This window comes from Malaclemys terrapin, chromosome 1 (genome assembly GCF_027887155.1).
Source record: "Malaclemys terrapin pileata isolate rMalTer1 chromosome 1, rMalTer1.hap1, whole genome shotgun sequence".
NCBI lineage: Eukaryota > Metazoa > Chordata > Testudines > Emydidae > Malaclemys > Malaclemys terrapin.
The window spans coordinates 69768968-69785360 of record NC_071505.1 but is presented as its reverse complement, the minus strand read 5'-3'; the positions used below and the strand labels follow the sequence as shown (position 1 = coordinate 69785360).

The window sequence follows — 16393 nt, the reverse complement described above, 5'->3', positions numbered from 1 at the left end:
CCTCTGTTAACATGTAGACTTAAAAGGTTTATACTGGATTATTGTTTGGAGAGAGAATCAAAATGCATCTCTCGCTTTGAATTGTAGCTTTTATTTTAATTTAGAATCCAAACAGTGACTAGCAGGAACCTAAACTAAGGCCTTGGCTGCACTGGCGCTGTACAGCGCTGCAACTTGCTGCGCTCAGGGGTGTGAAAACGCCCCCCCCCCCCCCCCCGAGCGCAGCGAGTGCAGCGCTGTAAAGCACCAGTGTAATCAGAGCCTGCAGCGCTGCACGCTCGCTCGCAGCACTGCACGCTACTCCCCTCGGAGACGTGGAGTACATACAGTGCTGCGAGAGAGCTCTCGCAGCGCTGGCGGCACGACTACACTCACGCTGCAGCGCTGTGAAGTCCCGAGTGTAGCCAAGGCCTAAAAGTAGAATTTAATCACTGTTATATAAAGTATAGTATTGGCTCCCTTCTCCAGTACTCATGGTAGCATAGTTTTGAAATGAAGTATCAAATAGGAAATCCACATTACTACATTAGATCATGAGTTAATCTTTATACAGTATAAGTTTGGGGCCAGGGAGACAAGCAGGCAGCGGAATCTATTTAACAAATCCATTCTGAAACCCTAAGTAATGACAGTTGCCTAGTGCCCAGCGAGCAGTGCTGAACAGCAGCCTGACTTGAGATGTACTGATTGAATTTAATGTGAAATATCACTGAAGTGGGATGGTGAGAGGGGGGACAATACATTCCACTTTCAGCTCATTAAGAGAATCTGCAGCAGCATAATTTGAGCCTATAATGTCTCTGTTTATTGCTGATTTTGACATCCTCTGGTATCTCCTCACATCAGTGTGTATGTGTGTCCTTTGTGTCTGTTCCCTTTGGATCTTACTAATCAGAATGTGAGGTAAAAGTCTGTTACTGCAACATTCTTGTTCCAGCCAGCTAATGCTAACCAGCTGTCTGAGTGAACATAATCCTTACACAGACCATCTAACTCATGAAGGAAGAGGGTCCACTGCGACGTAGGTTTTCATCATGCGCTGGGGTTTCGCCTGGTGTGTTTCCTGCACGATCTGATGTCCGAAAACTTGTCCGGAATGCTTCGTTTGGAGGATACAATGAAATATCTCCTGCTTTACCAGGTTTGTTTTGTCTCAGTCTTGCTCAGTAGATCTTAATAAAAACAAAACTTACAATCTCAAATCCATCAATTTAGGTGAAAGCCCTTTACTAAGATGTTGGTATTACAGTAACTAGAGTGAATATTCCAAACATATTTCTGGATGAAATCTGATTGTGGGAAGAGCAGAAATTTTATATCTTTGACATGTGAATAAATAAACTAGCTTGTTTCAGAAAGAACATAAATGTGTCTGCCTAAAAGGGATTCTATACATGCTTGATAGAGAATGTGGTGCTTTGCTTTGATTTGCATACAGGATGCAGTTTTTGCAACTGAAAAATTGTACAATGGGGAGAGAGAATGTCCTCAAACGACGCTTAAAGTGAGAGACAGAGGTTTTTAAACTGTGTAGTTTATAGCAGCTCCATGGTAACTGCTGCAAAGTTCACACACAAAATGTTAGTGGTCTTGCTTCGAATGACAAGTTAAGGCTAAAGTTTTATTCTTAATCACAACCCCCCTCTTTTAGTATTGCAGGAGCCTCCAGTAAATGACTGTATATAGGATGGATTGAATCTCATCTTGGTCATACATTTCAACCTGTTCTGATAGGTGAAGGTGTGCAGGGAAAAGTGTTAATTAATAATAATGAGCGCTGTGGTGGATTTTTAAAAAAACTTTTCATTCTACATCTATATAAGTGTGATTCAAATCAGTATTAATGGGCATATATTATACTTTAGGAAACTTCGACTTTAAAAATGTTTTTCCAAGCATTGTCAGTCTGAAGTACAATTCTGCTTTGAAAGTTACAATGTAAAAATGGCCGGTGTGTGTGTGTGTGTGTGTGTGTGTGTGTGTGTGTGTGAAATATTTATTTTTGTCAGGTTATCACCATAGAGCCAGGAAAGCTGGAAGAGGAAGCTATTTCATTCCTTTGTTTTTTCCCTCAACAGAATAGCTGGCTAAGTTGCAGTTAGTTACATCTGTGTAAATCCACAGAGGACAGTTGGGTTGCTGAATGTCATAGAGGGGCAACTTCTTAATACTGAAGTTATGCCAACTGTCACTGATAGCCTGATTTTGCTTGCAGAACCTTTACTACAAGTGGACGTAGACAAGAAGAAAAGAACACAACAGAATTCCCCAAGCATAGGCTCAATCTGTAGCGCTGGAAATTAGAGAAATCCTCTCTCTTACTTATAAACCAAACTCATACGGTAATCAGAGAGACAAGAAATATGGACCACAGAGCACCATTTTTAGTCTTTTTTTTTTTTTGTCTAGAGTAGGACTGCACATTAAGTGTTATCTCTGACCATTACTTCAACAATAACATTTTTTTTTTTTTTTTAAGTAGGACAAATGGAAAAGATGAGTCCAAATTTGGTGAACTAGACCAGGGGTTCTCGCAACAAATTTTTTGTTGGCCTCAAAGTGCGGCCACCAACTCTTGCTGGTGGTTGTGCTGACAATTTTTCCTAAGATACTTAATTAACTTTAGGAAAAACAAAATAAATATGCACATATACATGTCCAAATCATTGTAATTTATTTATGTAGGGTGGTTTTTTTTTTTTGTTTTTTTTTGTTTGTTTTTTTTTTGGACAAACTCAGTAATAAAAAATAATTTACATTTGTCTCTATTCTTTACTGGACCTAAACAGAATAGAAACACACAAATAAGGCGCTTTGCATGTTCTTGTCTTTTTGTTGTTGTAGCTTTTGCTTTTTTGGTTGCGCTTCCCTCCTCCTGGCCCCTCCCCCCACGCCTCCCAAGGCGTGCTAGCTGGTAAGTCTTCTGCTGTGATAAGTGATATTTATATGTTTGTTAATATCACTTTTCACAGCAGAGTTACTCAGCCCCGGCAAGCCCTGGGACAAATTAAGCCCTGGATGGGGAGGGAGGCAGCAGGGCCCAGGGACAGTGGTGGGGTGTGGTGAGCCTGGGGCCAGAGCCTGCCACCGCGTGTGTGGAACCTGAAGTCCGTGGCCGAGGCCTGCCTCCCCTAACCCCTGGGGAAGTGGGGAATTCACCAGCTGTCTGCACCTCCAGCGTTTGTGTCTCTGGAGGGGGGCAGGGCCCAACCACCTCTGGCGGCCCTGGGAGAGGGCCACTGCTTCGCGTCCCCCCTCCCTTCATCAAACCCCAAGAGGCTGTGACCGCAAGAAAAGGCACTGGTGACCACATGCGGCCACGGTGACTACAGTTTGAGGAACACTGATTTAAGAAGCCTGTGGAAATTCCACACACAACAGATTTGTAGCTCTATGAAGCTCTTGGTATGTCTTGTGTAAATACCTATTTAGGTAATGCATCTACCTCACTTGATGAGGTGATCTTTCGATTTGTTATGTAAATAGCTGTTTATGCATACACGGAAAACACCCAGTGTAAAACAAGCATACGTAGATAAAGTCCTGAGGAAATGCCTTGGGGGAAAATAGTTACTGTGGACTTACTTTATTCATTTTTTCAAAGCAAAATCTTATTTAGAGAAAATAGTAACCAAAGTTGTTGTTATACAGTTGCCAATTTTATTTTACTACTATAGCTTGCTGATCATGAAACACTTGAAACTACTTAATTTCCAACAAAGATATTAAAACTAGTTGTGGGGAAACACCCAGAAGTTGAGTATTCACACTGTAGGTGTTTGCCAGTGTATGTCTCCTGCATTGTTGCAGACAAAACGTTGTTCCAGAGCTAAATATGCTGTTTCCCTTTTATGTCCCATGAGCCTTCTCCAATGCTGCTACCTTCCCTTAAGCATAACTCATATAATGCTTTTGAGAGTGCTTAATTCTTCAGTTCAGTGTATTATCTTTCAGAGCTGTTTATTGCATCCACTCCTCAAGTTAACCTGCTTCTTATCTTGATGTGTCAAAGTTGACAGCCTTGTCACTCAGTTGACTTTAGATGATCTTCTTGATCTCTTCATTTATGCTTTCATTTTTGCATTGGTGCACATATGGACTTCAGAATTAAAAACACAATAAATGACAGTTCTTACATTTTGAATCATAATGGGTTTGGTGTTGGTATTAAGTAGGAATTAATTTCTTGTTCTATTTTTTTTTCACTTAAGCGTCCTAAATGTGAAGGTTATTTGTTGTGAAATGCAAAATCAGCGTATGAAATGATGCCCCCCTTTTTTCTGCTACAAGATTGATTGCAGGATATACTTACAGGTGCAGCATGAGAAGAAATGAAATTAACATAGTGATGAAATGCTTAATTTGCGAGGTTTAAGAGGTTCAACTCAAATTCAGTTTTAAAATGGCACCATATCATAAACTATGTGCCAAAGATTACCCTGCTTAAACAAGGTAATGACTAATCCTCTTGCTTTTTTGAAATCAGCTTTCCATAGAGGTCAGAAGAAATATACTTTGTGGAGGACTTTTTTAGTCCAGAAAATATTGTCTTAAATATACAAACTAATATCTCCTCATTGTGTGTTAAATAGATTTTTAAAACATCAGAGCTCTTGGTTATCAGTTCAGTTAATATGTAACTACTAAACTCTGCCTGCTGTTGTATAAAAATACGGTCTTGCAATCAGTTGGGTCTCATTTAAGTGTGATAAGACGGTCAGTTATTAAAAAGAATTGCCCTAATGTTTATAATAGGCACTAAAATTAGCGCCTGAACCAAAACCCATTGACTTCAGCGAGCTTTGGATCAATCCCTTGGTGAGTTTATAATCTGAGGGCCAGAACCTGGCCCATGCCAAATCTGCTTTGTTTTGGTCTGGTGGAGAAAAGCAAATTTAAATATTGCCTTAGTGGATTCTCTACAGAGATCCACGAGTGGTGTATAGCCAGCCTGAAGCCACTCACCACCTCCCCTCCCCTTACAACTCTCAGTATATGGCATACGAGGGGAGGGGCTGTTGGGAGTGCAGCAGTGTCGTGGCCGCTATTCCTGGCTGCTGTAACAGCCCTTGGAGATCATCGCAAGCTAGGCTTAAGTTAGAGCAGTTTTTAACTTATCCTGGGCGTGAACTTGAATCTGCTTTAACTTATCCTGGGGGTGAACCTACAGCTCTGAGATCAGGTGAGTATTAAGTTTGTCACCTTTGCCATCCCACTTGGTACTGTGCTAAGTACATCTCAGCCAGACCCAAGGATTGGTCTCATGAGCACAGTGGGATGTGATGCATAAATCTGAATTGATTCACACATTGGGGCAGAAGAACTCAGAGTATTTTGTTCTTAGTATTATAGTTTTTGTGTTGAAATGGACACAAGGTCTTTTAAGGCTGACACATCTGTCTGCACATATCTTCTTCATTTGAAAGATATACTTTAAGTTTCTGGATAAACAGGGCTCAATGTGCAGAATATTTAAGTGTACCCAAGAAACCAGTTACAAGAAAATGAAAGAAGAAATTAAAAAGATGAACTGAAAACTGTCAGTGATTCAGATTGAAGAACTTGAGACCTGGGTTGATTTTTAAACACTGCTTCCAGCCCCTCTGGCATTGTCAGTTCCAACCTCAGACAGTGACCTCAAATGCATTTTGCATTAGCATTTAGTGCCACGAAATGCAGACTTCCAGTGCCTTAAGGGCTAACGGAAATACAAATATAGCAATAACACAGAGCATTAAGTTCAAACAGATGGATCCTCCTCTGTTATGCCATGTTATCTCCATCAAGATTCTATATGCATGTATAAATAAATTCACAGTGTATGGCTGATGGAAAAACCAGGTATATTTTTGTCTACAATAACAAAAAACAAATATATCCTCTAACACACATTGTTCCGGAAGGTAATAAGTCAAGGGGGCAGCTAATCAGAACATGGTCTCTACAAATTGAAATTCATATTGACTACAGAGTTTTGGCTAACAAACAATTTTAGGGTTATTTTGGTACAAATCTCCTTGAACGAATTAGACTAATAGTGCTTCTGTTAAAATAAGCTTAAAATACACAGATGCTTCCATCGTATGAGAATACATGGCAAAAGTAGTGTTTTACTATATAAGGCTCTGACAAGGTTAGAGGTAGAATACTGCGTTTTATAGACTATTTTCATAACAACAAGGAGAAAAATCTGAATATATTTAGTAGAAGTTTTAAAAAGCTGCCTTTCTGTTGCTGGAAAAGAGGCAACACCAAGGCAACACAATGCTGGGATGCACAACTATGCAGGGTTTTTTTGGTAGTGGAACAAAGCTCTTTACTGCAAAGGTTCAAAATCCGGGACACTGTATAAATAGCAAGCTGAGTGCAATAGTTTTGCTTTGGTTAATTTTTAAAGTTTAATTGTTCAATAGTAAGGGTTTGAAACAAGTAATACAAATTAGTTTGATACAACTGAACACTTAAGAGAGAAGAAACTGAAGCATGAAAGTAGAGTTCAAATAAAAAAAGGATGATCGTGGATCAGATAGCATCCTACTTTCCTGTAATTCCTCATGTCCCAATTGATGTATGCAGTTTTCATTTGTGCCTGGTGTAGCTAATTAAATCTATGGAACATTTTAGGAAAGTTTAGAGTGTGTGTGTGTGTGTGTGTGTGTGTGTGTAAAAAATTAAGTTCTTAAATCTGTCATCCTTTAACAGGAAGCTGTGAATTTATAGCTTCTATCCTTTTAATCACAATTCTTGATGTTGAACATTCTTGTTAATTCAACTTATTATGTCTTTTTGTAATTAGGATAGCTATTTTCTGTCCCTTTCTCCATTAACTTTTCTGCTTAACATCCAGGAATGTCAAAACTTAGACTAAGGTGGGTGAGGTAATATCTTTTATTAGATCAACTTCTGTTGGTGTGAGAGACAAGCTTTTGAGCCCAGGCCTGAAGAAGAGCTCTGTGTAAGCTCGAAAGCTTGTCTTTCTCATCAACAGAAGTTGGTCCAATAAAAGGTATTACCTCACCCACCCTGTCTCTCTAATATCCAGAGACCACTATGGCTACAGCACTGTATAAAACTTAGATTGGTTCTTTTATTCTGTGTATACTAGATAGAAATATGTGCTTGTCTTCTAGGCATCATAAGTCCTGGAAGGGTGCAGATGCTGGCCCAGAGATGGGTTCTGGAAAATACTGGTTTCTGTTCAAACCAAAAAGAAAAATTGTCCAACTTTACAGTGGTGAGGGGGGGAATCTACTTTTAGGGTGTGTATTGGGGGAGAGGAGGAGGAATGAGCAACCCATCTTCTTGAGGGAAGCAGGACCTCCCTACGTACCAGTATCTCCACAATTCCTAATTCTTAAGGCAGTCCTTCAACCTCCAGGAGAGGTGTAGCTCATTGGAGTAATTACTACCCATGCAACATTTGTCAGGTGGACTAGCTTTCTTGTGGCCCAAGGCTTTATGGTATATTTGCAATCAAAATGGTGCAAGGCCTTTCATCTGGCTGGGTCTATTCTGAGGTATGTTCTTTCTAAGGTGACCTTTAAATTATCTATGGTGTACCTAGATGGCATAGTAACAGGTATACTTTGATATACTGAAATATATGCATCAGAAATTTTTTATTCTTGCACTGGAAAAAAGTATTCCAACAAAATACACTGATATAATCTGTTCCAGCATTTCATCACATGCATGGTATTGAGTTCTTCCGCCACTTTATACTTAAAACATTTCATGCTGTAAAAGTGTGCCATCAAGTTGTAGGATGACAGCTTTGACGCTGATAAAAGCCTAGTGTTATTGCCTAACTTACATATATAATACTGTAGATACAAAGGAGTGTTAACTTCAAAACAACTGAAACAAAAGTTAATATTGTATATATCACACACACCAAGTTGGACTCAAAATGTAAGCACATGTTAAGATGTGAAGCAATCTTTAATCTGGAGAAGAACTACAAAAGGCCAGTTCCATCTATGTTGTGTGTGCACTTTTGCATATATTAAACAATTCAATTTACTGCTTATGTACAGTAGTTTGAAGTATTTTAATGACCATGGCAAGGGAATTTGTTGTTTTTTGTTTTCCTCCTTGAATTTATAGAGACCAAATAGCTAATAGGTTCCAACCAGAGTGTGGGTGGTGACACAATCTCACTATTTGGAATCTTCATTAGCATAAATCCTGGAAGGGTGCAGGTGCTGGCCCAGAGATGGGCTTGGGAAAATACTGGTTTCTGTTCAAATGAAAAAGAAAAATTGTTCAACTTTGCAGTAGGAGGAAAGCTGCTTTTAAGGATTTGCATTTGTCCAACTGTTTGCTATAATCATTAGTACTGGTATATTATGCATTACAGGTGTTCGTTTGGTAGTGAAAACTGTGACGTTGCATATCATTTTAATTGTAACCCTTTATTCTGAAAAATTTACCTTTTTTCAGTGAAGCTTTCCATGCGTGCATCTGCCTAAAAGTTAATTTAAAAAAAAAAAAGAGCAAAATCTCTTTGGCCAGCTTTGAGTCAAGTTTTTGTTTGTTTGTTTCTATTTAAAACAAAACAAAACACATTTTTTTCCAGTGCCAGGAAGTATCTGGAACTTGTAATTGCATGTTTTGTTTTTTAAAAAGCAATGAACAGTGAGGAGTGTCTAATTTGAAAAAAGTTGGTTCTGATTTAATAAATTTGCCTGTTTAAAACATTGTGTACTCCATGTGCACAATATAGAACTCTGGAGTGTAGAGGTGCACATTTTGGGAAATATTTATGGTGTATGTGTGAGCAGCTCAGAATCTCAACACTTCTAAGTCTGAAGTGGCAGTTGGGAAAACTGTATATAATGTGAAATTTAAAATATGAATAAATACACAGAATAATGTATTTTCAGTGAGGAAACTAATTTTGTTAGAAACTCAGAAGTAGCTGTACAGCAAGTGATATGTTGAAACCTCAGATGTATTTTTACTAAACAATGTTATTTAATCACATTTTATAGGGGGCAGTGTTTTTATTTTTTTAATTTATTTGCATAGTTCTGGATGATAACCAGACAAGTGAAAATTACTAATTTATGTTTTACTTTTCAAGAGCCAGATAACTCATTTGAATACACTACATTTTATTTTATCATATTGCAACAATGTCATCTTCTCTTTTAAGGTTTTGATAGAGGGAAAGATGATGTGTCACAAAATAAAGAAGATTCAGCACATTCAATGTCAAAAAGCAAGGTAAGCACAGCCAGCTTTCCAAAAGCTGGTTTTAAAATATGCAATTACACAGTGGAGTTGTTCCATGCACTGGGTTTAAATGCAAGTGTATTTAGCCACAGTGAGTGTTAATCTGGTGGATTGCTGTGAAGACCTCTCAAGGGAGAAGGATTAAATATTATTAAAAGCATAGTGTCTACTTTATTAGGGTGACTTTAAACATAAACCTACAGTGCAAACTCAAGAAATTGAGTTATAGTTTCTCATGTCGTCTTGTTAAAAATTTTCATTTAGAAGATGGCATCTCTTAACTTAAATCCACTGTACTTTTGGGCAGCACTGGTCTTGAAATAGAATGTGAACTTCCAGCCTTTTGACCTGTAAGTGAGAGTGCGTCATAATATCTCCTTATGGGACGAGCTGAGGGTTGTGGGAAAAGGTGTGTTTTCCAACAATCATTCTATTTATATGTAGTTTGTGTTTTGAGATACGAAAGTATTTTTAATTTAATGTTGCTATTTAAGAGCATGAAGTAGTCATTCATGAGTTCAATATGAAGTCCCATTTCTGTTAAGCAATGAGGGCCTCCTAGGAGGTGCAAAGTGCCATCATCTCCCATGCCAGTCAACAGTCTACTGATCTTTAGTATAAGAAACTATGGTCACTGGTTTCTTTACATTCATTTTAAAACTAGAGCTGGTCATTAATTTTTTAACTAAACATCTTTCATTAGAAAATGCCAATTTGTTGAAGTCGCATCTGTTCTCTGGAGAGATTCAGTTTTGATTAATTTTGCATTTCAAAAAAAGTTTCGAAATGATCACAACTTCTTGTTGTAACTTTCTGCGCAAAATAAAAAACAAAAACCAGAGCCCAAGCTCCAGTCTGAGTTTATAACATCCAAGCATCATTTACACAGCTACTTTTAGTGTGCAAACCCCACTTCCGTAAGTCTGTAGACCTGGTCTGGGAGACTCAAACCCCTTAGCTTAGATCCATTTGTACTTAGAACCTGATGAGTTATTCATATAAAGGTTTTCCGGAACTTGCCTCTACATTGTAAGATGTGGTATTTTCACATCAGACATTTTTTAAGAGTTTTAAGAAATTCCCAGATTCTGGCTTAGAACATCTTAAATGTGGAAGGTCAGTGTACTACTAGAGAGAACTATTGCCATATTCCCTTTGTTTGTTTGTTTGTTTGTTTGTTTGTTTTTTGCTTCACAAGTTGTCAAGGCTAAATCACCACTCTGGCACTTTGAGTGCAGAAGGTAGGGCCTGCAAGGATTCTAAAAATTAATACTTGCCACTCCAGGCTTGTATTAAACTTCCAAGGTTACAGCTTTTTTTTCTGACCTTAGCTTGGTAAACACTGCCACCATCCAAATGCAAACAAAACAAAACCTTGGACCCAGGAAGGAACACTTGGGAGTTCCTCCCTGTGGGGTAACCTAAAGCCCTTTCACCCCTCCTCTGGGGAAGAGCTGAGGGGGAAAAAAACCAAAGGAAATTAGCTGTAACCACCAGCTAATCAAACAGCATATGCACAAACCTCTTAAGACACCAAAAATCCAATCCGGTCTTAAAGGTATATTTTATTAAAAACAGAAAGGAAGAAAATACATCTGGAACTTAGGCTTTGGCTAGATTTTAAAAGAGCAATTCCAAAAATTAAGCACCCAAAGTAGCCTTCTTGGGGGTTCATCTTAATGGTTACAAGCAACAAAAGCATCGGGTTAGCACAGAGGAGATCCACAAGCCAAAATAAGCAATAAACCCGATCACATACTAACTAAACATTCCCTATCCAAATTATTTTTTCTAGGTATGGAAGATACTTTTGCATACCTGGTTCAAACCTTACACAGCATTCCTGCTTATAGCATTACTGCTCTGTGTCGCTCCAGCCCAGCGAACAGACCAAGGGAAAGTTTCTTTCCCAATTTTAAAAAGTTCTAGCCTTCCCATTGGCTCTTTTGGTCAGGTGCCCACTTCTCTTTTTTTCTTTACCTGGGCGACTTTTTAACCCTTTACAGGTAAAGCAAGTAGAGAACAGCTACAAAGAGGGATTTTACAGCTAACTGGCTGGCTGGGTGTCCATCAAAGGGAGCTACCTGCCACCCCTCCCCCCTTCATTACTACACAAGTACTTTAAGTTTACAGTCTATGGCTGCAGAAATCTTACATTTGAAAAACCTGTACTTGTAGAGACTGGTGTAATATGAGGTAATTTTTATTTGTGATGCTTTGTGACCCCTGATGTTGCTGTTCACATCCATGCTACAACTTCTTGGTCAGGGCCTAAGTGTCTAATATGTAGGTCTGCCTTTGGTGACTCTTGTGTATTTGGTGGCACATGAAGTTTTAATGTGGAATAATGGCCTTCATTATCTTTCTAATCAACAGTCTGTAATGTATATCTTTCTGTGTGGTTAAAAAAGGTCACATTTTGCACAACATCTGTATGAATAAGAGTAAACTACCCTTTGGTCACTGAATTGAAATTTGTTTTTACAGATGAGATTTTCTGACAGTTTTTCCTCAGGGTATTTCTACAAGGGCAAAATGAAAGCTGTACCTTAACTGAATGTTTCAATTCAATGGCAAAAAAAAAAAAAAAAAAAAAAAAACCCTGTTAACACAGGGTTAAGGTTGCTTGGTAGTATCTCAACCCCTTGTAGAATGTTGAGTTGAGGGAAAACTCAAACTTCTAAAAACAAGGAAATTACAGTTAAAATTGCCATGCAACTTTAACTCTGCCCTTTTTGGGTAATGCATGCTGCCAACCCCACAATTGCTGAAAGGTAGAAGCTCTTCAGCAACTTTTTTACTGTCCATTCACTCTCTCCCCCCCCCCCCCACTGGATTCCATCTAACATTATTAAAGGGAAAATAGGTTGCCCACATTACCTTCTGTCTCTTCTTCTGGACCTGGCAGTAGCCAAGGGAATTATTAGGATACACTGTAGGTGCAGTTAGTGTGTTAACTGCATTTTCTGCTTTTCAAAAGTTTGAGTTGTCCTCAACATTCTGCAAGAGACAACATCCCACCAAGCAACCTTTTGACTGCAGCAGCAGTCAAAAAAGCTAACAGTGTTAGGAACCACTAGAAAAGAGAGAGATAATAAGACAGAAAATATCATAATGCTACTATATAGTATACCCACACCTTGAATACTGCATGCAGTTCTGCTCTCCCCATCTGAGATGCATTAGACCTGGAAAAGGGCAACAGAAATGATTAGGGGTATGGAACAGCTTCCACATAAGGAGAGATTTAAAAGACTGGGACTGTTCAGTTTAGAAAAGAGATGACTAAGGGAGGGATATGATAGAGGTGTATAAAATAGTGTGGAGAAAGTGAATAAGGAAGTGTTATTTACCCCTTCACATAATATGAGAACCAGGGTTCACCCAATTAAATTAATAGGCAGCAGATTTAAAAAAATATACAGAGGTATTTCTTCACACAAAATACAGTCCACCTGTGGAACTCGTTGCCAGGGGAATCTTGTGAAGGCCAAAAGTATAACTGGGTTCAAAAAAAAATTGGATAAGTTCATGGAGGATAGGTCTAGCAATCGCTATTTTGCCAAGATAATTGTCCTGTTCTGTTCATTTCTTCTGAAGCATCTAGCACTGACCCCTGTCAGAAGATAGGATAGTGGGCTATATGGACAATGGTCTGATGCAGTATGGCCGTTCTTGTGTTCTTACCTATGTTAATACAGAGTTATTTGCCATTGGATAGAAACTCACAGTTCAGGCACCCAAACAGTGCCAAACTACTATACTAACAGACAGTCCCTACCTCAATGAGCTCACAGTCTAAGGCCTGGTCTGTACTCCACAGCTTACGTCAACCTAATTATGTCAGTGTACATACTACAGCCTTCTCCCGCCGATGTAAGTACCCAACTACACCGACATAACTCCACCTTCAAGAGAGAGGGGTAGCACTTAGGTCGTTGTTGTTCGAGCAATGCAGTATTTGTGTAGACCAAGGGTCAGCAACCTTTCAGAAGTGGTGTGCTGAGTCTTCATTTATTCACTCTAATTTAAGGTTTCGCGTGCCGGTAATACATTTTAAAGTTTTTAGAAGGTCTCTTTCTATAAGTCTCTATTATATAACTAAACTATTGTATGTAAAGTAAACAAGGTTTTCAAAATGTTTAAGAAGCGTCATTTAAAATTAAATTAAAATGCTGATCTTACGCCACCAGCCTGCTCAGCCCACTGCCAGCCTGGGGTTCTGCTCACCTAGGCCAGTAGAGGGCTGATCAGGGCCTGCGACCGGGACCCCAGACCTGGGGGGGTGGGGTTTCAGGGGTCAGGGCAGAGGGCTGGGGGAGGGGGGTCAGGACAGAAGGCTGGTGTGTGTGTGGGGGGGGGGGGCGGTTCAGAGATCAGGGCAGAGGGCTGTGGGGGTGCAGGGCAAAAGGCTGGGTGTGTGGGGTGTGGGTGGTTCAGGGTAGAGGGCTGGGTGGTGTGGGGGGTGCAGGGCAGAAGGCTGGGGGAATGGGGGGGTGCAGGGCAGAGGGATGGGGTTGTGGGGGTGCAGGGCACAGGGATGGTTCTGTGTTGGGGTCAGGGGGTTCAAGGCAGAGGGGCTGGGGGGTGTAGGGCAGAAGGCTGGGGTGCTCAGCTCGTGGGGGTGCTCCCAGCCCCCTGCCCTGAGTGGCTCATGGCAGGGGGCTGGAAGGGATATGCCCTATTCCACCCCCTTCCCCCAGGCTCCATCCCTACCTCTCTCTGCGTCCTCTACGGAGCTATGTGCACGCTGCCGCTCTTCCCCCTCCCCCTCGCTAGGGCCATCAGCTGATTGGCACAGGGAAGGAGAGGAGTAGGGGCAGGAAAGCACCACGCTGGGGGAAGAAGCGGGGGAGGGGGAAGCTTGGCTGCTGCAGAACCAAGCTTCTGTCTCCTGTCCCCGCAGGGGAGAGCAGTGGGCGGGGGGGCTGAGTGGGGCTAGGGGCCGGGACCATGGCAGGGAGCTTAAAATCGGCTCGTGCTGTAGGTTGCCGACCCCTGGTGTAGACACTGCATTGCTTGCATTGGCCAATGGCTATCTTGTCAGTTTCACGGCTCCAGCATGGACAAAATTGACAAGAAATCTGGGCAGCTAGATCCCAACTTCCCTTGCCTTCCTATTCCCAACTGGGCTGCTGCCCAGAGGCTTCCCGCTCAGCCCCCCACTCTGCCCCTCTTCAGTCAGTGGAAGTGCTCCTGATGAGGGGGACATGCATGACTGATAGGAGGGTAGTGTGGACATCAGCAACTGCAGAAACACTGCTCTACAGCCGAAATGCTTCTGAAATAAAGGTAGTCAAACTTTACTAATTCTGGGTCACTGAGAATAAAAATGATGCTTAAAATTGTTGATTGGCTCTAGTTTTCAAGATATGCTATTGGGTCAGTATATACGACCCTTGACTTGGGAATGGCGGAGGATACGTGAGTTATAAAGGGAAGGGATCTCAATTTAAACCAGAAATGACTAAAATACATCTTGGACTGGATCTATGAATAAAACTATGACTGGGTTTGGACAGTACTTGCTTTTTAGGCAAAACGATGAATGATGCAATCTGAAGCTGGTATTGCGTCATACATGATATGAATTGCATCATATTATTCCTAGAAGTCATGGATGATGCAATCATAATGAAGCCTACATCACACTGCTGAACAAATTGCCCTATATCAGCTCTAGAAATCATAGTGTCGTGCTCTCTTATTTGTCAGTGTTTGATTTTGAAAAGGGACACATGTCTGTTTAGCCAAAGTGAGCAGAGATGCCTCGTATTTGTGTGAACAGTGCAGATAACTTCTGCTATGTTTGTGGTGAAGTGACTTTTGCATCACAAAAGCGCAGTATAACCACTATGGTTAAGAAAGCCTATCACCTTTATTTTGGCTGCAAAATTGGAGATCAGGACAAGAGGTGGGCCCCACACATATGCTGCAACACTTGTGCAACAAATCTTCGCCAGTGGTTGAACAGGAAAAGGAAATCTATGCCTTTTGCAGTGCCAATGATTTGGAGAGAGCCAACAGATCATACCAGCAATTGTTACTTCTGCCTGGTGTCTCCAGTTGGGAAAGGTGTGTCAAAGAAGAAAAAGTGGACTGTGCATTATCTAAACATTCCATCAGCTATACGCCCAGTACTCCACGGAGAAGGACTGCCGGTTCCTCATGCACCAGAATCATTCTCACTTGAGTCAGACGAGGAAGAGGATGAAACTTCTGGTCCTGAACCATCAATGTCCCAGGACCCACATTTTCTCCCATCCTCCTCCTCTGAACTACACCTCATAACACAAGGTGAACTGAATGACCTTGTCAGGGATTTGGAACTACCCAAGAGTAAGGCAGAGCTGTTGGGCTCCAGACTACAGCAGTGGAATCTCCTGGCAGGTGATGTTAGGGTTTCCATGTTCCGTGACCGTCAAAAGGATCTTGTCCCATTCTTCTTCATGGAAGGTGATCTTGTAGCCTGCAACAACATCGATGGTGTGATGGCAGCCCTCGACATCATTCACGATCCAGATGAGTGGAGACTGTTCATTCATCGAAGACGAGTCTTAAAGCTGTTTTACTGCATAATAGCAATGCTTTGCCATCAATTCCAGTTGGTCATGCAATCCATATGAAGAAAACCTATGACAACATAAAACAACTTTTGAGGTGCATAAACTATGACCAACATCCGTGGCAGCGTTGTGGCGATTTGAAGGTTGTTGCTCTCTTGCTTGGTCTGCAGACTGGATACACAAAGTACTGCTGTTTTCTCTGCGAATGGGGTAGTCGTGCAAGAGATTCCCACTACATCAAGAAAGATTGGCCACTCCGACAGTCATTGGAGCCTGGGAGGAAAAGTGTTCAGCATCCACCACTTGTTGAATCAAGGAAGATTTTGTTACAACCCTTACACATCAAGCTGGGTCTGATGAAGAACTTTGTTAAGGCCATTGACAAAACACAAGCAGCTTTCAAGTACCTCTGTGGAAAATTTCCAAGGTTAAGTGAAGCTAAGATAAGGGAAGGTGTCTTTGTTGGTCCTCAGATTCGTGAACTTCTTCGAGATGATGCATTTGACCATGCACTGCGTGGCAAGGAAAAGATGGCATGGAAAGCCTTCCAGTTAATGGCAATAAATTTTCTCGGAAACAACAAGGCAGAC

At 40.8% G+C, this 16393-nt stretch overlaps 1 protein-coding gene across 8 annotated transcripts in view; it reads left to right on the top strand.

The window, feature by feature from the left end:
• Nucleotides 1-16393, top strand: part of OSBPL8 (oxysterol binding protein like 8) — a 184518-nt gene that overhangs the window by 116204 nt on the left and 51921 nt on the right. For 7 of the 8 annotated variants that reach the window (XM_054026974.1, XM_054026940.1, XM_054026933.1 and 4 more), the window contains one exon: nt 9158-9228. In XM_054026974.1, the coding sequence (XP_053882949.1) occupies nt 9158-9228 (71 nt within the window). Of the gene's footprint in view, nt 1-951; nt 1142-9157; nt 9229-16393 lie in introns of those variants that run through there. The other variant, XM_054026965.1, reaches the window with a different exon arrangement.